Genomic DNA, 23037 nt, shown 5'->3' with positions numbered 1-23037 from the left:
ACAGGTTCGAATCACTAGAGTGGCATAACGTCCTACATTTTGTTTGAGGTATTGTATATTGCGCCTTGCGCTTGGGTGTGTTTCTCTGTTGAGTCTGCCGATCTAGATACCTCTGCCCTCCTTTATATATCCTAAGAGGCGGGTTACTAGTCGGTTATAAGGTAGGAGTCTTAGGATTACAGGGTAGAGTTCTAGTAGGATTACATAGAAATCCTAGTAGGAATTTAACTTCTTATTTCCTCGCGGATACCTTTCTTGCGGGCACCTGGGAATCTATCCCTAACAAACCCCCGAGCTCTTCGTAGCCGAGTATTGCAGGCTTCCAATTACTTCTGGAGTCATCTTCAAGTTCTTCTGAATTTCACGTCGAACGTGTCTTCCTGAATGCTTCCTTGGGTGCTTTGAAGCTGTGAGGTGCTCTTGCCCGAGTAGATTTTAAGTCTTCAGAAAAATAACCTTCATATGTGGGGTGCGATAAAATCGCACCCCACATGGAATAGCTCCCTACGCTTAGGTTGAATCGAAGAACCAAGTTGAGGGTCCATTTTGAATCTTGAATCTTCTTTGTCTTCCAAATGAATTTGGAAAACAAATTGCTAATGACACGTGTCCCGCAGCCCCTGACCCTTTAAACCAAATCCATAATTTGGAATAAAAAAGGTCAAAAGAACGTGGCAGCATGCGTTGTAGAATCTTTAAATCATTCCTAATTTAATGGTTAGATTAGACTTCTAGGTTAAAAATTTGAAAAATCTCTTATTTCAGGATAAAACCCCTAAAATAATAGTTAAACAATTATCTTCCCAAGATAAATTCTTAAAAGACTCTTAATTCAGATTCTTTTGCGAGTCTTCCGAGTAGTTTTGCGGTGTTTAAACCCAGAGTTTATCAGCCAAATGAGCCGTAGCAGCCATGTCGAGTAGTTGTTGGTGCCCAGCCCCTGAGCCCAGGAGCTAGCGGAGCCGTGATGGCATGCCGAGCGGCCTGGCGAGTTGTTGCCTAAGCTTGATTTGGAAGAAAAATAATGCACGCATTATATAGTATAATGCGAAGGTACCGAAATTTATTCGGTATAAAATTGAACTTGTTGTGTCGAGCTCTTGGTTAGACTATTTGAATCTCCCGAGTAGTCGACTCTTTACGTTTAATCACCTGGTTCCGTTCTAGCATTCGCTCATAGCGTGTACAAGATCTTTGTCCCGTGTATACATAGAGTCGCTGAGGCATGACTGAAGATCTGAGATTTCACGGATTAAGGCATTTGCTACCCAAGTAGATTAGTGACCGCTTAGAGAAGACAACATGCAGAAATAAGTAGTTTGTACTGTGACAAAGAGAATGCGCGTTGCGAAAAAAGTAGGCGGCGAAGTGTAACTGATGGTACGTGAGTACCGCAAGCAGGGATTCGTGGGAACCCCCGTTTAGAGATTCAGCCAAGGGTGTAACACGCAGTAGGATTCCGGCCGTTTGATGATCAGGAAATAATGGGGTTTAGACTGGTTCGGGCCGCTGTGAGCGTAACACTCTACGTTCTGTGTGGAGCTGGTCGTTGTATTCAGTTGAATCTGAATTCGGGTCCTTTCCCCTTCTTTTTACACATTGCCCATCTATTCTATTTATAGCATTCCCCGTGAGCCCCGGGAAGAGGCTTACCGGCTTAAGTCTGAATGCGGCGCCTGATGAGGGGCGCCAGCCTGCAAGTGGCGCCCGCCAGTCAGTCACGGTCCTGCGCCGTGGGCTAGGACTGTCATCTCCCGGGGTCCTCCTTGAGAGACCCCGGGATGCTCTGAGGTCTCTCCTAGGCTCTATGCATCTTCTGGGGTCTTTTCTGTGCGTTGCCTGGGGCCGCAGGCGCTCCTCTCCATGTCCACCTGATGTGACGGGAGGTGTGAGTGGCGGGGGCCACTCCACCGTCCATTGCCAGACGACGCAACATGACCCGGGCGGGGAGGCTCCCTTTGTCCCGGTCGTCGCGCCGTCTGAGAGCACACCTCTCCCATTATCACATGGTTTTACGGGGAAGGCACGCCGCCCACGGGTCTCGCCTGGTTGTAGTAGGGTAGGCGCATTAAATGCGCCGTCAGGCAATCCTTTCCCTGTAAAGGAACCACCCCATCTCAGGGAGGCACTTGGCCTACCACGGTCTCATGTCCTACAGGAGTAATAGGCCAAGAGGATCTTTTAGCCCACTTATCCTGGATTTGTCCAGAGCTGGGGGACCCCGTTACTGTGGCGCTGACAGCAACTCTGAAGGGTTTTATGCCTATCGAGAAGCATACACAGATAAGTAGCCAATCATGTGGAGAACAAGTTAAGAAAGGTATAAGTGACTTAGCTTGATTCATGGACAATTTGTCGATGAAGTCGATTAGTTTGAGTCGATTTCGACTAGGTGTAGAGCGTGCGACAGCCATCCCCGATTAATTTCTAGTCGAGACAATTAGTCGAGATAGCCATCGGCAAGTCGATGCAGCCAAACGTCGATATAGTCGATCGCTCAATATTCCGGTGTCGAACTCAACAAATTGATCTGCTGATTCATATGTACGAAGTGGCAATACGTGTGGCAATACATCATCTTGAGTGGATTGATCTTGATGAAGAGATCCTTCAAGCTAGTCCGATGATCTCAACAACCTGCCCTACGGTGAGCGCCAGCTGTCGGTGTTTTATCCTCTAGGCTACTGAGGGGATACCCCTAAGGTGGTAGATTGTTTGTTAGGGATCGCCGAATATGAAGCTTGATGGTAAAAGGGAGGACACAAGATACGGGTTTAGACAGGTTCGGACCGCCAGAGTAGTGTAACGCCCTACGTCCTGTTTGGGGTATTGTATACTGCGCCCTGCGCTTGGGTATGTTTCTCTGTTGAGTCTGCCAATCTAGGTACTCCTACCCTCCTTTATATATTCCAGAGGATGGATTATTATAAGGTAGAAGTCCTAGTAAGATTACAGGGTAGAGAAAATTACAGAGAACCTAGTAAGAGTTTGACTTTTTAGCTTCCTTGCGGGGTAACTACGATCTATCCCTAACAATCCTAATGCTGGTTTTGCGGTGGACCGCGCAGAGCGCTCCGCCCGGTCGACCCACTGCGTGGGCCACATGGTGGGACTGTCCACTCCACCCTATAATCTGACTACATTTTCTCCACTTCTTTTTCCCTTCCTTTTCTATTTTCTTTTCCTTGCTTAGTTCCAGCAGGTGACTAAGTTTGTTCACGAAATTTTTCTTCCAAAATTTTTGCTTCAGATTTTTGTTCTCCAAAAGTTGTTTTAAAAATCTTTGTCTCCCAAGTTTGATCTTAAGTTTTTGCTTCCAAATTTTTTGCTTCCGAATTTTTGTTCCCAAAAATTTTTCTCCCAAATTTGTTCTTAAGTTTTATTTTTCAAATTTTTTCTCCTGAAATTTTATTCAAGATTTTTTTGAACTTTCACCCAAAAGTTTGTTTCAAAATATTTTCCAAACTTTTTTCCCAATTTTTTCACAATTTTTTTATTTCTAACCTTTAATATATTTTTTCTACATAATTTTTCTTTGCGAGTTGATCAACCTTTGTGTACATAAATGTTTACATGTGGTCGGAAAATTGACTGTACCTCCGTACCATCGACCGTAAATTAGATAGCCCCGTAAACATTGCGCAGAGTGAGAAGAGATTCAGCATGGCAGATCTGCACCGCCCAACCCCCAGAGCATGTTTAATTCGGAATTCAGGTGAATGCAGGCAGGTTGCTCCAAGATTACATAAATGAACACAGTAAACAGCTGCACACACAAGGCGCATGAAATTACTAATCGTCATGCCCGATCACATGGGAGAGATCGATCGATCCATTTTATTCAAAAAGAAGTACTTATGCAAATGCTTACATACATGTTTACATACACGCACGCATAGGGACGGAGCTAGGTAGGTTTAAGTGGGTACGGATGCACCCACACCAAAAAAAATCAGTGCTAATCATTACATTTCAACCTAAACAAACAAAGGGCTAGTAGCAAAGTCATGAACGGTGCACCCCCTCGATTCAGCTCTATCTTCACCCCTGCGCACGCACATTCGCCATTATAAATACACGCATGTAACTTTATCCATGTGAACATCTTCGAGAGACTGCCGACAGTTTCTTGAGATTGACAAAATCATAACAGACGTCTCGCTGTTGACAGGTGCGCCTACCAATAAAATAATAGCGCCAGTTAAATTCTAAAAATAAATCTAGAAAATGCAAGCACATATGTTGCGTCAAGGATTCGAATCCAGATGGGATGGTTCCACCAAAAAGAGTCTTACCAGCTGAGCTACATTTAGTTCGCGATTGATCAAGTAGCTACACGTTGTGCTCAGATAGAAACAATACGTGCTAGACCTGCGGGCTACCATGAAATGAAATCCTCACCTTTGAAAATATAATGCATACTTAAGAAGATTCTAGAAAATTTTGGAAATAGCAAGAGAATAGAGTTGTCATGCTTCATAGCAAAATAGAAAATTCTCTAAAATTAGATATTTTGAATAGGTAGATATGGATGAAAAAATTCTATAGCTAGATATTTTGTAAAGAAGAATGTTGAAGTTGCCACATGGCAACACCATAACAACCACGAGCATCTTTAAATAGAGATGATCCTCTCCCCCTCATGCCACGTCGCCATATTCGGGCACAGGAGGTCTCAAGTAGGAGCAGTGGCGGATCTGGCCAAGAGATCTACGGGGGCTAATATCTTCTTCCCTCCTCTTCCCCCCCCCCCCCTCTCTCTCTCTTTTCTTGTTCTCCCCTCTTCTCCTTCCCTAGCTTCCCTTTGCTTCTAATGGAGGTTGCAGGCAGTAGGGGAGCTCGAGCTCCTCTAGGGACCCCCCCTAATCCGCCACTGAGTAGGAGATAGTATGGTAGCCATGTAGTGTGGCTATATCATAATATAATAGTCATATAAAGAGTATAAAACTCTTATGTTATATCAATTTATAATGAACAAAGATTTGAGTTTTCTTTTAGAAAGTTGATCTCCCGTGTTGGTGTCTAAACGAATATCTTCTTGATGTAACATGGGTTTAGGATCCATTGAACAAGTGGTATCCTTTAGTATCACTTTTTGAAAATCAGTATCAAGTTTAAGGCACCGATTTCTCAACACTCATGAATTGGGTTACAAATTAGAACAAAAGATAAGGTAGCGTCCTGTATTAAAATAGGGTTGTAGATATTTTAAATTTAGAGACTCTTTTGCTAATTTTTAAGAAAAGTAATTTGTAATGAATATTCAAGTAGAAGAAAATATATTAAGTTAATATTCTATGGTTTCTTAGGGTTTAGCCCTCTGATGTGATAGTTGTTGCACCAAGAGCCGAGTCAGCTCGCATAGCGCTATGAGCGTTTGTTCCACGTGAGTTTGGAGTTCAGATGCCGGTTAGCCAAAATATATAGAGACGAGAGTAAACTAGTCGCCTAGTCCCGCATCGGAGACTAATCGGGATTTGAGATTGAGTCGGAGACAGATCGAGATCCGAGTCAGCAGAACCGCCCTCCCTCAAAAAAAATTTAGTTATGGGAAGTAAGATATGGGCCATGTCCCAGAACAATGCAGACTTAGGTTGCAACCGTCCAAGTTAGTTTGGTCGGGTTGTACATAAAATGGGTTTATTATATATATTTCTATAAAGATTCAAAGCTTACAAGTGGCAGAGATCAAACCATACCTTCGAGATAGAGAATTATAGCAGATGCTAAAGTTGCGCAGTTGGCATCGATATGACGGCAGAATCATCGAAAACCGGCGTGTGTTGTTCATCCACTTGCCATGTTTGATCAAGTTCTTTGTTGCGCACCCTCACCCCTCACCTAGATCTAGCAGCATGTGCCGTCCGGGATGCGGGTATCATGCATGATCGCACACGATCGCAACGCAATTCCAGTTCGTCGAGGTCGCCATGAAATGAAAAGGGGGTAAAGGCACGGCGCATCGAGAGAGGAGCGTGTCTTACCGCATCAAAGAAGACCAAGACCAGCCTGCTATACTTCGCCCGGCTTCTGATGATGAGCACGATGGACAGAGGGATCGACAGGACCAGTTAGGCGGCGATGATGGAGTTCACCACCACTGTCAGTGAAATGTAGCAACCGGAATCATAGCATCTTTTACCTCCTTTTTACCTTTCTATCATTTTGTTTTTTTGTCTTTCTATCATTTTTGTTGTTGTCTGTGTAATTGTATTGCCTAGCATTCCATTTTAGTGCTAGAGTATCTGCAATTCATACACTAGTTATTTTGGTGCTATGAAGTATCTGAAAGGAGAGAACTCATTGGGTGTTCAATAGAGATGAAAACTCCTTAGTGGGTGTAGTTAGTGTTCTGCAGAACAAGACAATGAATTCACTAATTATTTTTGTTTATGTATTATGTTTGTATGTGCTAAGTTTTGTACGTTACTTAATATTGTATCATATATTATTGTTGGGGTTAATATACTTGTTGATCCGGTTACTAAGTTATGTGTGAGTTGTTTGGCTACTTGTCCAAGTAACGTGCATCATGGTGCTGGTTTAAAAATTGACTGATTTTGTGCTGGTTTAAAAATTGACTGATTTTGTGACAGAATATCTGTCGCGGGACAACTAGCGTATTCCATCAGGCAATATCTGGATTTTTCATAAAAAACATATTTAGTCATACTTTGCCACTGATTCAATATGTGCTTATTAGGAACGAGGACCCTTGGTTTAGAATTACTGCAATGGAATATGTGTCCTTGCAGTTTTGCACGAAACATTGAAGTCGATGCAGGAGAAAGAGGTTGATAATCAAATAAAGAAGAAGGAATTGGAAGATATGGAGAAGGAAGCTGTGGCGAAGGATGAGGAGCTCCAAAGGAAAGAGCTACAACTTCAGCACGTACGAGATGAGGTCGACACAGCACAAAGGAGGTGGTTCTAAGTGGTATGTGAATCCACAGTTTGATTATACGGAAATTTCGATATATGAATATCTGACATCACTATTCGCTACCTGTTTCTGCAGATGGAATTTTCCTAAAGAGAAAGGTTTTGAGTAGCTGAATCGAAGAAGTTTCACGTCATTAAAGGATGACAATCTTCCGTGCACACTAGAAAAAATAATAGTCCATGTAAAAAAGCTAAATTATAAGAAAAATATTGGAAAATTTTCAGTTTCAGTTGATATTTGGAAGCAAATTACTTACATAAAGAGCATACGTACCTAAATTTTCTATGCTATTAACAGTACTGGTACAACTTCTTTGCTGCTTTTATAACGTAAAGGAAAAAAAACTAGCTACCCGCGTTATTATATTAGCACGGGCCACCTTACTAGTTTTCATAAAGAGAAAGGTTTGGAGAAGCTGAATCGAAGAAGTTTCACGTTATTATCTGCAGAGATACGCAAATTCAAATACTGAACATCGGAAGTTCGCCTATTTTTTTTCTTTCCGGTACCGTATACTCTGCAGTAACCCTCGAGGTTGCATCCTGATAGTCACAAAGTGACTGGTTTAAAACGTGTACCTGAAATCTCTCCATCACTGTATTTTCTTTCAGTACTTGATAGAACTAAGGGCTGAATTGCGGTAGTGGTATTCTATGGTTGGGCATGGATATGGGCATACGACTATATAGCGCCTGTTGTATTGTAGCATTGCGACTTTGCTGCTGTTATATTTCTCTAAAGGAACACTTGTTTGTGGATTCTCTTCTTCCAACAAAAGAATCTTGGTTCAGCAAACTGGTCTAGATTTCTGTAAATACGAGCATCCCCGCAGCATCACACGGTGTCTTCGGGCGTCTAGACGCGTAGGCGTAGCATTCTGTTGTTGACTGTTCAAAACCACTTCCCACAAATGGTAAAGTGACCAGGAACACGATGCACACACACTCGCAAGAACGACGCCATGTAATTGTGACGACTGCACACGGACATCTCACAAAAAAGATCACAGAGCCCCACCACGAACGTGTCAGGGAGAAGCTCGCCGCGTCGGTTGCCCCTCACCACCAGGTCCAATGTCCAATCCACCCACCACCTAGCGCCGCGCCAGTGCGGCGGCGGAGAGGAGTACGAGCAGCACGAGCAGCGCCATGGCCGCGAAGGAGCCGATGAGGGAGCCCGAGATGCGCTGGCAGAAGGCGTCGAACTGCTGGCAGATGGCGAACCAGTTGGCCTTGGCATTGCCCTTGTGCGCAGGTACACGATCGCCGCGGCCGCTGACGTCACCAGCGCCAGCATCGCCTTCGTCAGGATCGCCAAAAATTCAGCAGTGAATGCACATTCGGTTGCAGTGTGCTGTGCAGAACGAAGAGCATGTCTTACACTTACTGCATCGAAGAAGACCAAGACCAGCCTACTGTACTTCGGCCTGCTTCTGATGATGCGCACGATGGAAAGGGGGATCGACACGACCAAATAGGCGGCAACGATGTAGCTCACCACCACGAAGAACCTGGCAGGTGAAATGTAGCAACGGGCATCATAGCATCTGAGTTGAAGACTCGAAGTGAACACAATCAGAATGGTCGGTTTGGCTGGAAGGATCGGGCCACGCACGTCAGTGTCGGGAGATCATCGTACTGCGCCTTGAACCGGAGGAACTGCGTGAAGAACGGCAGCGTCTGGTTGGTGGTGCCCATGGCGATGGCGCTGCCGACGGTGGCGACCACCGCGGCGAAGCGGAGGATGAGGTCCAGCACGCCCAGCCCGCGGCTCGCCGTCCTGCCCCCGCCGCCAGCCACCTCGAGCGCCGCGGCGGCGGCGGCCTTGGCGGAGGTCTCCCGTGCTCCGACGACACCGGGCCTTTGCCGCCGCCCTCCATCGCGAGCGAGCGCGTCGACGCCTCGAACTTTTGAGTCCGGCTAGCCGCGCGCGTGAAGTTTTCACCGCTCCGAGTGTGTTGTTGGGTGCTGCGCGCACGTGTGTATTTGTACGTGTGCGTGCACGGGAGGCGGCTCCGCGATGTGTGCGCGCGTGTGGATTTGGTGGCTCTGATGTGGGCACGTGATGGGCGCGTACGTGCCGGGGGAATGCAGTTTGGTTGGCACCAACTCTCACTTGCTCCATCATCAGGAGGCTAACGACATCAGCGAGCTTTGTGCCAGTGGACGGCCGCGTCCGCGACGACACGCTCCGTGCCTGAGCTTCTACGTGCTACCAGTACTTTTCTGCTTTTAAGGAAACTCGGCAGATTAACCATTCACCTTTTTTTAGACAAGATTAACCATTTTGCTAGCATGTCGATGAGCAGTTGAGTCATGCACAATTTCAGCTCATGTTCGCCTTGGGATGGCCCGAATAACTTCGGTTCCGCTTCAAGGGCTGTAGTGGGCCTACAATTAGCCGGCTCGTTTGACGGCCTGCTGGGCTAGGCAATTTCGTCAGGCCCACAGGTTCTGCTCTTACGTGTGTCTCTGCCCACCAAGATGGAGAAAATACTCGGCCACCCATTACCCACCTTATCCGCTGAAAAATTCCCGTCCTACTATTACAAGCCATATCTTCCAAGCAGAAGAGGATGAGCCCGCCCAGAGCCACTTCCAAAGCCATCAGAGGTGCAAGCTGAACCACCATGACGTCGCCGTTGCTCAAGGCACACTCTCACGCCGCGGCCGCGCTGCAGCCCCGGAGGAGAGCCGCCGACCTCCATGGCCGCTGCCCTGCGACCGTCCACGTATCATTCTCTTTCACATCCACTTCCGAACCTGCTTTCTTCAGTTGCTCGCAGTTTTTCACGTGTCCCGGTGCTGTTTCTCTGCAGCTCGGCAGGTCCCATGACCACGGGTTCACGTCCAGCCGTTCCAAGGTACCTTATCCTGAAACGAAAATTTTCCATGTTCAGGTAAATTTGAGGATGTGAAAACCATGAGTAAACAGAGTCGCTGCTGCTGCTGCTGCCTTTGTTTCTATGCAAATCTGAAGAAACCGAGAGCAGTAGTGTATTGCGTTACGTAGCGTTCGTTCTGCCCATGACCATGGATAGACAGAGAGAGTCCAGGAGCACTGACGGACGATTCGGTAACGTTCAGATCGATGGACCTTGTGTTGCAGAGGTCGGGGTCGGCGAAGGTGAAGGCGTTCCCGTCGCTGGACGTGGTGCCGCTGATGGTGACGATGGTGGAGCACGTGGAGCTGTCGCGGGACTACGTCGTCACCAAGTCCATCTGGCACCTCAGCGACGCCACCCTCAAGAGCGTCTGTGAGTCCCGCCGCTGACGACGCATGTCTCGTCCTGAACTTAGCAGTGCCAGTGCAGGTTTCTCCGAAGTCTGAATCAACCTGTCGTTTCTTTTTTCCTTCTCTCTCGCCGAGCAGACACCTTCTACGCCATGTTCACGGTCTGGGGCGTCTGCTTCTTCGCGTCCATGAAGGTAAGCACGCTTCGGCACTAGTCACCACTCAGCAGAAAGCATTAATTACACTGAAAATCTCTTGGGTTAAATCTTGACACGGTGCTCTGTGGACTGATGAACGCAGGATCCCTTCTACGACAGCGATGCGTACAGGAGCCAGGGAGGCGATGGAACCGTGCACTGGTACTACGACAGGGTAAGCATGAAGGATGGAGAAACTTTCCCCTGCCCTGCACTGCAACTGCATGCAGGAAGAATGAAATCAAGCCTGGATTAGTGCTAGATATAACTTGCTGAAATCTGGTGCGATGTCGCTGTGCAGCAAGAGGACCTGGAGGCGTCTGCGAGGGAGGAGCTGCTGAGGGAGGAGCTGCTGGAGGAGATCGAGCAGAGGGTCGGAGGACTCAGGGAGCTGGAGGAAGCAGGCAGAGAGGAGCAGCTCACCAAGTGAAGAAGACGGGTGGATGCCTGGATGGGCATGGATTGCAAATTAGCTATCTGAACTCTGTATGGATTGCAAACTTACTGTGCTGCGCGTGTTTGTATATGCTGAAACACCTGGACTGCAGTGTAATAGCAAGATATATACAGTTATTAGCTGGTACGTGTTACTGCGCATTATTGGCTAGTGTTCGCGTCAACGTGCAACGTGTTCGGCAGATTGAAGTCCAGAGCATGATTGGATCCCATTTCCTTTCTTCATTTTGGCTTGGTTTCGTCCAGGAGTACCACCACGCATGTGCCAACATAGATGAGTTATCCAAAACAAACAAAAAGAAAGAAAAGAAAATAAAGAATGGAAAAAAGAATAGATGAGCTAAGCGACGAGTCCTTTCCATCTTTAAAAAGGAGAAAAAGATGAGTTCTGGTGTAGCTACAGCAGGGCTCTGTGTGCACAGTACATGGCGAACTAGAACTGTAGCGTACAGCACCGATCGCCGCTCGGCACAGAAAGTTCAGAGATACCCAGAGGCCTGCATCTACATGCAGGCCTCTCGGTATCAGCAGCAGCAGCGGAGAGCCGTGCGCCGAAACATGCAGCGGCGGGCCGGGCCTGGACGCACGAAAAGGGCGTATGGCCCCGCCGCTGCTGCAGCCAAGGAAGCCGAGTTGCGTACCGGCTCGCTCTTCCCTGTTGCTGCCATTAACCTGCAAGGCTGACGGGTGGCCGTGGCCAGCAGTCAGACGACCGGACGGACCCCTACCGGTCTACGAGTTACCCGACCGAGGCCAGCGGCGGCGTCTCCGATGTACGGCGGGGGGATCATCAGTGGCCAATCGTTCGGCGGCATGGGAACCTGAGCTATCAGGTGTGGGATTGTTGTCCTCCGGCTGCCCATACATGATACATTCTTAATTCTCCTCTGAACTTTAGTAATAAACTCTAGCTTAATATATACAGTAAACCATACATTTTACAGGGGTAACAAACGGAAAAAAAATACCAATATATTTTGACGAACGGCCTTTTCAAAAAAGATATTTTGACAAACGGACAACAGCATATCAATATGTATCTCTAGTTCATGAGCATGAAAGGAACACAAACTAGGTACACAAACTTATATTAGACTTCAGAATGCATTCTCATTCAGGGATCCTAATAACCGCCATGTCCTAAGCTGCTCAGGATCTTCAGTCCGCTACTATTCTTTTCTTGGGCGGCTTGCAGAGTTGCAGTTGCAGTCTTGCACAGCGCAAAGAACAAGAAGAAGACAAAGGAGAGCCCGTACACGTTTCAGAGAATGGAAACTCCACATCAGGCATCTGAATCCTGTACGATAAATCTGCAGCTCCCTCCAAAACGCATGAGCCACCAGGTCTGGCTGCTACCTGTCACAGAAGCTTAAAGAAACTCACAGAAACAAAGCATCGTCAAGAAGAAACGGGAAACAACGCATACCATAACCTAACTGAAGAGCAAAACAATGAAATGCCCGGATCACACCATCTGAGATCCTGCATGAGAAGACGAGGCCATCGTGTAGCCAAAGCGAAGAACCTGCCGGTCGATGTCTCGCATGCAGTCGCACCACATACACCCTAAACACACGCACGAACAAACGCGTGCATGCAAAGCAGGCAAGCGTTCGCTGCCAGAGAGACAAACGGCCGGCAAGTCATCCTTGGCTACACAAGAAAACACAGCCTCCTCCCCACATGCAAGCCCTCAGACGGCACATGTACACACACTGCAACGAGAACTGAAGAGACCAACACGCGACGAGATGAACACGAGATCGCCATTGCATCGCTAGCTGCATTCTACTAGCAAAGACGAACACACGAAGTGGCGGTGGGACGAGGAGGGGCATCAGAGAGGAGGAAGAAGTCAAGAAGAGAAGCTAGCTCCCACTGGGTAACATGTGAAGCTAGCTCCTTCGGCGGCAGACACGCTTGCAAAAGCGCTGCTATATATGTGGAGGAGGCGAGGAGCAGATCAATCTCTGGGTTTACTTTGAGTTCGTATGGAGGACTGAAGTTTGGCGACCGTCTATAAAGGAAGCGCATGTGGCGCTGACGAGATGTGTCTTTAAGAGTGTTGCCGCGCAGCACGGCGCCGGGCCTGCATGGATTTGACGCTGCGGCACTGACAGGTCTACCACGAACCCTAGGCAGGCTGCTGCCGTTCATTGTATTTTTCACTCTTGTGAGAGATGAGAGATCGATGGACGGTTGCCGCCTACAACTACAAGGCGAGGTCTGTCTGGTGTCTCTAGGCCACTCTTCTTCTTTTTTCCAGGTTCATCATGCATGTGAAGCTGTCTCATTCCACTGCCGCCTCGTCTCAATCAGAGTCGAGACGTAGAAACTCAGCAAATGAAATGCTCTCCCTTCTTCAGTCTTCGAAAAAAAAAGTACTATATTGTGCACGGAAGATTGTCATCCTTTCTGTCATTTCGAGAGCGTTTGTTTCACAGTTTACCAGCAGCTCAAACAATGGAGCAGATCATTCTTGTGTCCGTACCAGTACGGTGAATGTAAAATGTGGCAGCGGTAAAAGACGAAATGAATGCAGAGCGACGTACATACCTGTCCCGGGCAAGGATCAGCTCGGATCCAAGCAACTTTTTACCCCCCCCCCCCCGGGTACCGTGGTACGCGAGTACAAGCCCAAGTTTCACATCGCCAGCGGCACAAAGGACTCTCGAGGCAGTAACCCTGTAAAATCCGAGGCTACGGACATGGCGAAAGGAGGGAGGAGGGAGCCATCCAATTGAAAGGCCAGCGTGAACAGTGCGCCACCAGTCCTCTCGCCAAGCCGACACGTGTCACGTCATGTTCGGCAACAGACAGGCTACGTACGATCGGCACATCATCATGGATCTATAGCTCTGCTGCAGGGCACTGTGCCGCCCCTGCCTCCGCGGACACCTTTTGCTTTTTTTTTTGCTGTCAGGTTTTGATGAAACAGTACGAGAAATCTGACAGTGCGCCAGCAGCCAATTGCTGGAGGGTTAATGCATCTGCAGTACAGTACGCACTTCGACATGGCACGAAGTATGAACTACTTTTACCTTGCAAGGTTCATGCATCATGCATGCGTGGGCAAAGCTAATGGTTTAATTGCACTGCATGACTCTCTTCTCTAAACATGACGAGATACACCAAAGAAATTCAGGGAAAAGATGTGATTTGTTTTCTATGGAAATTGCTGTTGAAGAACTACTACGCATCACATGAGCAAAGTTTCAGACTTGTCAACGAATAGGGCAGCTAGCAGTGTATCCCTTTTTTTTTCTGAATTAGTCATGTCATAGTAGAGTACTAGAGTAGACGATAGTACACAATCGAGGTACAGCGCTAGTCGCTAGGGTATGGCGCCATGAGCTAAGCGAACAGAAAACAGCACGGCCGTGCCCAGGGATTAGGATATCCAGTGAGATGCTCAAGGAAAGAATGTTGACAGCCGTACACGGCTTTGGCAGCCTGCAAAAGCTTCCAGGCACTGGACATGTCCGACCGGAGCTCCGGAACTGAAACTGTCAGCCTCACACACGTACGCTCCAATGGGCAACAGTAACTAACAGACTAGACACGCATGAACACAGGAATTAAACCTGACATGAGTCAAGACACCGTAGTCAGAAGTAATTTGGTCTGCCTTGTTTTGCAAAGTGCTGCTGCTTCTCGACATCAGTCCTGCTTCATTCAACTACCGGTGTGTTCATCTCTGCTGCGCGCTGCAGTATTTGCCAGATGATCTCCTAATCCTACTGAAGAGAAACACCAGACACGGACTGCCGAATTGCAACCTCCATCGTGCAAGGATCCACGCATTACCATTAGCAGCGATCGCCTGAACTGAATATCTATGCAGCGTCTGCGTTCGATTGTTCAGAGGCCGAACCGATCGGTTGCCAGGTCAGGTGGATCCTAATTCCTACGAACGAAAGCCCATACACTAATGGGCCCGGCCTGCTAGGACATTTTGGAATGATGGGCCCATTGGCCTTTGTAGTCTGCCGTCGAATTAAGCAAAATACGCTTTTGGAGTAAACTTTACGTATTTACGTGCCATCCGGATTAGCCGCGGAAGCGGAAGCGAGAGCGAGACGCCGTCACGCCGACATGCCGTGCCTGGTCGCGCTCCCGCCGATGGCCCGGCCCGGCTGGCGGCGGCCGTCGACTTCAGTAACCCGCCGCGGCCGCACCCTCGCGGCCCTCCCATGCGGCTGCCGCTGCGCCCGGCGGCACCTCATCGGTGCCTCCTCAGCTGCCGCCCTCCTCCCTCTCCTCGCCCCTCCCTCCCCGGCCGCGCCGCCCATCGACCCCGAGGTGAGCTTCTCCTCGTTTACGTTCTCCTCTAATTGTAGTCGCTCTGATTGCTCCCTAACCTCTTTTGGTTTTGCTTGGTTGGGCAGGTGATGCTCGAGCGAGTGCACCCGTCGAGGCCGGACTGGTACGAGGAGTTCTATGCCACGGCCATGGACCAGGGCATGAAGTCATACGAAGCGGAGGTATACAGTTTTGCCTCTAATAATCTAACTATAATTCGGCTTTCTCCAATTTACCTTCCGAGTCATGTGTTTTGCGCAAATAAAATTAAAGTTCCTGAAAAAATAAATCATCTGCTCAAGCCTGAAGGCTAAACAGTTAGTGTTGTGATTATTAGGAACAGGTTCTCACCCCTACCATTCTATCTGTTCTCAATAGAGCAGAATTTGCAATTGGAAGCCTCACTGCATTCAGTGCTGACTGCACATAATTCGGCTGTTACTCTGCCATATGTGAACATTACATCTCTGTGGACTGTGGCTACTTAGTTCCTCTAATTATTCCTGTGGCTGGGTTTCAGTCTGATACATATAACAACTTAGCATGGAACATTTTTGCCAATGCTTGTTAATGCCTTTGATTAATTATTCTAGTTTTGCTGCTTCAAAGAATAAAAGTTAAAAGTTAATGAGTACTGGAATAACGATGTCATCTTTTATGATCTGTTAATAGAAGATATGGGATTGGCACTTGTGTTGGTATTGTTAAACTTGTTAGTGCCCATCATAAACAACTCCAGTGTTTATTTTTTTCAAAGAATAAAAATCGCATCAGTACTGAAATAACGATGTCATAGTCATGATCCTGCTAAACGTTTCACTTTGTGAAGATTGCAGATTGCAGGATATAAAGCAAAGCTCTTTTCTCAACTGTCGGCTGAAGGAAAGAACATTCTGGAGCTTGGCGTTGGAACAGGCCCTAACTTCAAGTATTATGCAAGCGGCAATGGGGTTAATGTAATTGGAGTGGATCCTAACAAGCACATGGAGGATTATGCCAGAACAGCAGCAGTATCTGCAGGACTTCCATCGTCAAGCTTCACTTTCAAAAGAGGGGTATGTTGTTGCCTGTTTGCAAAATTAACTGTGTTTCCCTATAAGTATAAGAACTGCATTTGTTGCACAATTGTATTTAGGTTGCTGAAGCTTTGCCAGCAGAGGACAATTCCATGGATGCGGTGATCGGCACGCTGGTATTGTGTTCTGTAAATAACATTGACATGGCCTTGAGAGGTAATACTTGATCTTCTTTAGCCTTTACAATATAGGCTATTTTCTTTTGGATGACCACAAATTAGAGAAATGCGAACATGTTGAAGTGAATTGCTGGTTAAATCTCATGGCATGTCAAAATTCCATACATGTCAAAATGGCTATAAATAGTGTTTAACTAACAAAGCAATTCTTAGTTTCATACCCCGACTTGGAATATATTTGCGCTAGAAATCACCTGAGTGTTTGCATGCCATAAAGACTCAAATTACACTATGCAATTAGGCAGAGACTACAGTTGGGTCGACTTTTATTTCAACATCCTCTATTCTTGTCTTATTTTGAATTCAGCAATGTGGAAATGAACAAAAATAGAATTTATCCCTAGTTGAGGCTGCTGTTTTCTGTTTACAAAATTAAGACTGTTTTGTAGCTGATTCTTTCTAGCACCTTGCGTCAACCCTTGTATTTCTATCTGCATTCTTCTGTTTCATTTCACCATCTGTTAGCACCACTATACTGTCATGAACAACATTTTCAGCCTGAATAACCAAATGATTTGTGCAGAAATATATAGAGTCCTAAAGCCCGGCGGTCTCTATCTGTTCGTTGAGCATGTTGCCGCACCAGGTACTCCAGGTTCCAGAATGGACAGCAATGTTACTACTAACTCAACAACTAATAATCCAAAATTCTAAAGTTATTGATTGCCCAGTTCTTTCTATCTGCGCTGCAGATGGTTCCTTGCTCCGATTCGTACAAAGTGCCTTCGACCCGCTGCAGCAATTCGTTGCTGACGGATGCCACCTCACCAGGAAAGCTGGAGAAAACATCAGAGGCTTGGGTTTCTCGAGCCTGAGCCTAGACAGTGTCCGACTCTCAAATGCATACATCATTAGCCCTCACGTTTATGGCGTAGCCTGCAAGTGAAGTTTTCTGCTGTCTTTGAAATAACTGTGAATGATGCATCTTCCAAAAGCTGCTTGTGATAATGCGACGGAGCGAGTCATGCAGCGGCACTGATTGTGTCCTGTTGGTGTGGCCCGTGCTGGGCTTGATTTCACTGGACCAGGCAAGAGCTAATGGGCTTGTCATCGAAGATTTTGGGTGTGATGTGGGCTGTGCAGGTCCACACTTCAGAAAGTCGGTCTCCTGCCGTTCGGTCTCCTCCCTGCTCGTTCGCAGCCGGTGTCGGGGTTTAATGGCGTTTAATGCGGGGGAAGTGGGCGGACGGTACCCAGGATTCACTCGACGGAACCGGTGGCCGGCGACGGCGAGGGCGGGACCACTGGGGCAAGGCCGCAAGGGCCCTGCAAGGCTGCCGGCGCCCTTTCCTCCCCGTCTGACGCCGCGCGCAGGACCCTTGAACGTTTCGCGGCGTCGCGCACGCGACACGTCCCGCATCCCTGGGCTTGGAGAGGCACTCCATGTGCCTCTCGGAGGCTCGGACGCAGGCCCTGGACCGCGCCCGTGTAGCGTCCGTTGGGGACGTGGCCTCGCGCCACGGCCTCCATTCAATACGCTTCGCTGGCGCAGGAGGGTCTGGGTCACGGGTCCCTCTCCGGTTGCTGCAGAAGCCCGCAACACCGCAGCCTCCACTGTTTTCTGTCCGCAGAATTCACTGGTGCTCCTGTATATTTTTTAGGAATGGAACAGTTCTCCTGTATTTGCCAACGCATGGATCTACGTTTGAATACAATTGGCACGCACTGGTTTCTCTTCCTGGGGTTTTAGTTTTTTAAAAGGAATCCCTGGGGATTTTTTAAAAAACTCCCTGAGGATTTTACAACCCTTGGAATCTGCTCCAATTTTGTGGGCGAGGTGCTGTTCGTCCGTGTGTTCACGGCAGCAGAATCTGAGTAGAGAAGGCATGCTAGTTCGGACAAACGATTTTTCTGGGCAGAGGTTCCATGTGCGTCCTGATTGCCGTCTTGCTGCTGCTCGCAGAATCAGAGTGCAAGCCTGCAACAGTGCAACTCCTGTGCGTTGGGGTAGGCGCCGTTAAGACCTGCGGAAGCAACTGTGACTCTGTGAGCTCTAGACCAACGCTAACGGTAAAAATGTATAAAAAAAATTGTCGAGCGAGTGACAGAGTACCGAAACACCGTAGCGATTAGGCACAAAATTTCAGCAACATCCAAATATTTAAATCAAATAAAAAATAGCAGGTGCTAAATAATGTTAATTTTCTTGTTACTGATGTTAAGTCAGAAGTGTTTATTTTTCAATGAAGCTAAATGGAGCGCACATGAGTACTTGCGAATGGCAGTGGGGCCCCAAATCTTTTTTTTCAAAAAAAATAAAGCCCCAAATCTTTGGCTGTCGAGCTGTAGCGCATCCTGACAGGGGAAATTGAAGGCCGCACCAACCAGTTTGTACAGCGCAGCGCTAACAGAATTCCGGGCTACGCGCCAAGGGCAGCAGACCACGGTCCCTTCGGCGCAGCGCCGGGTTTCTCCTCCCCGTCAAGGCCTGAGCACGCACATGGCGTGTTGGTGGGGATCCTCAACGCGTGCAGCCATCGGCCATCACTGCTCACAAGCTTCAACCGGGTCTCAGAGGTTGGTGTAGCTTACCTCATCTTTTCTTTTTTATGCCCAATCTAAGGCTACAAGAAGGCAAAGCAAAAACCTTTACGTATGTACATGTACCAAAGGAAAGCCTAAACATTTCTGCTGACTGTACCTGCAGCAGCACAACTGCGCAAGCAGGTATATTAATAGGCAAAGCACATACTAACTCGGGTTGAAGTGTCAACTGTCAGAGTATTACGCTCGTGTTTCCGAAACTGCAAAGACCTTCAAGCAGATGCGTGGCCCATTAGATACGGGTGGCCCATCAGGGCGCGAGCAATGTGGGCTAGGGCCTAGCACTGCGCCCTGGGATCACATTGAATGCCGTACCCGGGGGGGCATTAAACACGGCTATTGTAGTACACTGCACTGTTGCCATTGCCGCCGTACCATGTGCCATTGCAAACACTTGTCTACCCTTCACCAAATCTGCCATCACTTACTTGGGGGCCTGTTTAGATCAGGGCGCAAAATGGCAAAAAAGTTTTTTTAAAAGAATCTTGTCAATTTAAAGTACTAAATGAAGTCTATTTACAAAACTTTTTGCACAGATGGGTTGTAAATCGCGAGACGAATCTAATGATGCTAATTAATCCATGATTAAGCAATAATTAGCGGATGGTTACTGTAGCATCACTGTTGCAAAACATAGATTAAGTAGGCTCATTAGATTCGTCTCGCGATTTACAGCCCATCCATGCAAAAAGTTTTGTAAATAAACTTCATTTAGTACTTCAAATTAGCAAAATTCTTTTGGCATCTTTGCGTTTACGGCTTTTTTGCGTTTTTGCGCTGGGAACTAAACAGGCCCTTGCCCTGGCGGCTGGCGCGAGGACAATTTGAGGACCAACATACTAGCTGACGCTGCGTTACGAAATTTCCCCTTGTTAAACTAGTACTACCTTTGCCGGGATCCTCCTGGAGGCTGGCCCTGACAAAGTTCGTTAGACCACCATCACATGCATGTGTTCCCACGGAGCCCGGACGCCTGCTGGTGCCTAGTGATCGTACGGTAGTTGGGGAGTACCAAGGCTGACGAGTAGGAGCCGCATGCTAGCACACGACTTCGCGGCTGGTTTCTCACCGGCGGTGGGTAACCCAAGCAAACGAAACGGAACGGAGCCCCACGCCGAACGGTGTGCTGCGGACCACCGTTCGCCGCGCGACCACCCTCGCCTCCTCCACCCGCCTTTTTCCCCCGTCCGTCCGTTTGCCCGGCACGCCTCCCGAGGGCGCCCGCCAGGAAACCCGTGTCCCTACGCGGCGGCCCAGCGACTTTTGCAGGGCATGGCGTGCCCCGCACCACTCCCCCCGTCCTCCGCCGCGCGCCCCACACCCACACCCGCAACCACCGTCCCCGCCCCGTCCCGCCGCGCGCCCACGCCCTGCGCGCTCTGGCACCACGCGCACCGCGCGCGGCAGTTTGAAACCCTGCCGCCGACGCCCCCCTTCTATTTATCCCCACGCAGCCCCACCTCGCTTCACTCCACTCCACTCCACTCCAGCCCCCACCCTCGCCGCGCCGCAGCCCCGCCCACCGTTCCCCCTCTCGCCCTCCACCCCCACCGTCGCCCCACCCCCTCTCCGCGCCATGGCGACTCGGCAAGCAACCGTCCTCACGGCCCTCCTCCTCGCCTCGCTGCTCCCGCTGGCGCTCTCGCGCGGGCTGGGGCTCGGGCGCGGGCATGTGCGGCCGCACGCGCACGGGGTGGGGCTCGGGCGCCGTCACGCCCAGCCGCACCCGCAGCCGCACGGGCACGCCCCGCTCGGGGGCGGCGGGTGGTCCTCGGCCCACGCCACCTTCTACGGCGGCGGCGACGCGTCCGGCACCATGGGTACGTCCGCTCTAGGCTCTAGCTAACCACTTGACCCCCATGCTCGTCACCTTCCGGTCCTAGATTACAAAGCTCGCAACTCTCGTTTGGACTAAAATTTTCTATCTGGATTCGTCTGTGCAGGAGGCGCTTGCGGGTACGGCAACCTGTACAGCCAGGGGTACGGCACCAACACGGCGGCGCTGAGCACAGCGCTCTTCAACAACGGCCTCAGCTGCGGCGCCTGCTTCGAGGTCCGGTGCGAAGCCGCCGGGGGCGGGAGCCACTCCTGCCTGCCTGGCTCCGTCGTCGTCACGGCCACCAACTTCTGCCCGCCCAACAACGCGCTCCCGTCCGACGACGGCGGCTGGTGCAACCCGCCGCGCGCCCACTTCGACATGTCGCAGCCCGTATTCCAGCGCATCGCGCTCTACAGGGCCGGCATTGTCCCCGTCTCCTACCGCAGGTCTGTAGTAAAGCTGGTTCCTTTTTATGCTTGAATTTCCCTTTCTCCTTTGGATAAACAAGAGGAATTTCGCGCAGATCTGACAATGTAGTATCAATTATTTTGTTTGCTCTGCCCTGCAGGGTTGCGTGCAACAAGAAGGGCGGCATCCGGTTCACCATCAACGGCCACTCCTACTTCAACCTGGTGCTGGTCACCAACGTGGGCGGCGCCGGCGACGTGCACGCGGTGGCCGTCAAGGGTGACCGCTCCCCGGGGTGGCAGGCGATGTCCCGCAACTGGGGCCAGAACTGGCAGAGCAACACGCTCCTCGACGGCCAGGCCCTCTCCTTCCGCGTCACCACCGGCGACGGCCGCTCCGTGGTCTCCACCAACGCCGCCCCCCGCGGCTGGTCGTTCGGCCAGACCTTCAGCGGGGCCCAGTTCAACTGAACCTCCACCCACCACCATCGCCGCTGCGTCCTCGACGCGCGAGTAGTAGCAGTACTAGTAGTGGATGGTCGTAGTAGTTCCTTCTACGTCTCCCCCAATTGCAACTTGCTGGGAGGCGCCATGGTTTTATGAGTGGCGCATCTCACATTGGTTCTTGGGAATTACCGGTAGTTTAGGCCGAGTAAGCATGGGTTTTATCGTGCTGGTGTGAGCCTAGAGTCAGTGTTCCTTGGTTGTTTCGGCTAGGGAATTGGAGGTGGTGGTAAAGGCTTGGCTTGGAGATTAATGGCGGCCGCCTTGTATCACCCGCCAATCAGCGTTTTGGGCCTCATGGTGATGGCCAAAACCTCTTGGAGAGATGAGATGAGATGTTTTGTGTGGTGAAAGTGTGCTGGTTGTTGTAATGAACCTTATCAAGTTATCCTTCAGAACGGCTTAATTTGTGTTGGTACTTGATGTGTTAAATCTGCATCACCTGTGCCGTTTCCATGGCTCTGTCACGGCTTGGTGGTTGGTAGTCGTACTATGCCTCTTTGTTTCAGCTTTGAGTCAATTTTGAAAGACTGATTCTAAGAAATCAAAAGATCAGATGACTCTAGAATCGAGGATTCATTATCAGCTCGATTCTCGATCGTAGAAGTCATCATCGGCTGGAAGCTAAAACAAATGGAGCCTATGTAATCGTCTGAGAATTCTAGATCGTTCTCATTGTCCCACCGCTCTGTAATGCAAAGGTAGCACAGCGTTAGACATGAAGTGGGCCTTTTGGTGCATGTGCTGTCGGGCTGTGTCAATATGAGCAGGGCTCGGATTGGAATTGTACTGTACTAGCAAACTACAACATATTTCATGGTCTAAAAAAAAACTACAACATAGTATTTTATTACCACTACTACTGCAAACTACGCAATCAACCGTGTGGAAGCTGTTAACATTCTGTGAAAGTGGAAGTAACCAACGCTGGGAACTCTGACGCTGATCCAGGACTATTTTCACTTGCGACCTATTTCTCCCTCCTTTTGTGCAGAATTTGTTTTGAGAATCCTGAATTTGTTTTGAGAATCCAGCAGTCCTACATTCCCGCAGTTTATTGGCTTCACAGCAAAATTTGCTTTCGAAACTTAAACTTTCAGTACGAAAAAATGTTCGCTAGTTAGATTTTATAAAAAAAATACATGACAAGTATTTTGCTGTACCCTGGGCTCCTGGCATAGAGATTCTTGCTACCTGTACTGAACCCTCCCCTGAAGTTACCGTGCATTCCCGACGAGGACCGGTAAAACTCGTGCCTGGTGCTGCTGCCCCACCACCACCATGCGCATAGCTGCACTGCTCGAGGAAGCGAGGCGCCAAAAGTAGGGGTCTAGTCCTAAAATAAAGCCATGGTCAGCAATCAGGTTCTGCTGGGT

At 49.0% G+C, this 23037-nt stretch overlaps 3 protein-coding genes and 1 pseudogene across 4 annotated transcripts; 3 read left to right on the top strand and 1 right to left on the bottom strand.

Moving 5' to 3' along the window:
* Window positions 1–7774: 7774 nt before the first annotated feature.
* LOC112898741 lies at window positions 7775–9574 on the bottom strand (annotated as a pseudogene).
* LOC112894629 (photosynthetic NDH subunit of subcomplex B 4, chloroplastic) lies at window positions 9487–10994 on the top strand. 2 transcript variants are annotated; one of them, XM_025962430.1, is made up of 6 exons: window positions 9487–9674; window positions 9762–9842; window positions 10052–10199; window positions 10316–10371; window positions 10478–10549; window positions 10676–10994. In XM_025962430.1, the coding sequence occupies exons 1-6, from the start codon at window positions 9573–9575 to the stop codon at window positions 10802–10804; spliced, it is 588 nt and encodes a 195-aa protein (XP_025818215.1). In that variant the 5' UTR covers window positions 9487–9572; the 3' UTR covers window positions 10805–10994. The 2 variants fall into 2 exon arrangements, with proteins under 2 accessions (XP_025818215.1, XP_025818291.1); XM_025962506.1 differs by having other exon boundaries at window positions 9492–9674; window positions 9762–9806.
* Window positions 10995–14858: 3864 nt separating this feature from the next.
* LOC112893203 (methyltransferase-like protein 7A) lies at window positions 14859–17362 on the top strand. The gene is made up of 6 exons (XM_025960406.1): window positions 14859–15132; window positions 15219–15314; window positions 15969–16187; window positions 16268–16364; window positions 16911–16973; window positions 17080–17362. Exons 1-6 carry the CDS (start codon window positions 14926–14928, stop codon window positions 17271–17273), a joined length of 876 nt encoding a protein of 291 aa, XP_025816191.1. The 5' UTR covers window positions 14859–14925; the 3' UTR covers window positions 17274–17362.
* Window positions 17363–20507: 3145 nt separating this feature from the next.
* Window positions 20508–22079, top strand: LOC112893211 (expansin-A5-like). Its single transcript, XM_025960419.1, has 3 exons — window positions 20508–20751; window positions 20875–21196; window positions 21319–22079. The coding sequence occupies exons 1-3, from the start codon at window positions 20508–20510 to the stop codon at window positions 21626–21628; spliced, it is 876 nt and encodes a 291-aa protein (XP_025816204.1). The 3' UTR covers window positions 21629–22079.
* Window positions 22080–23037: the final 958 nt, after the last annotated feature.

Source organism: Panicum hallii, chromosome 1, assembly GCF_002211085.1.
Source record: "Panicum hallii strain FIL2 chromosome 1, PHallii_v3.1, whole genome shotgun sequence".
Taxonomy (NCBI): Eukaryota; Viridiplantae; Streptophyta; class Magnoliopsida; order Poales; family Poaceae; genus Panicum; species Panicum hallii.
This window is presented reverse-complemented; position numbering and strand designations above follow the sequence as displayed.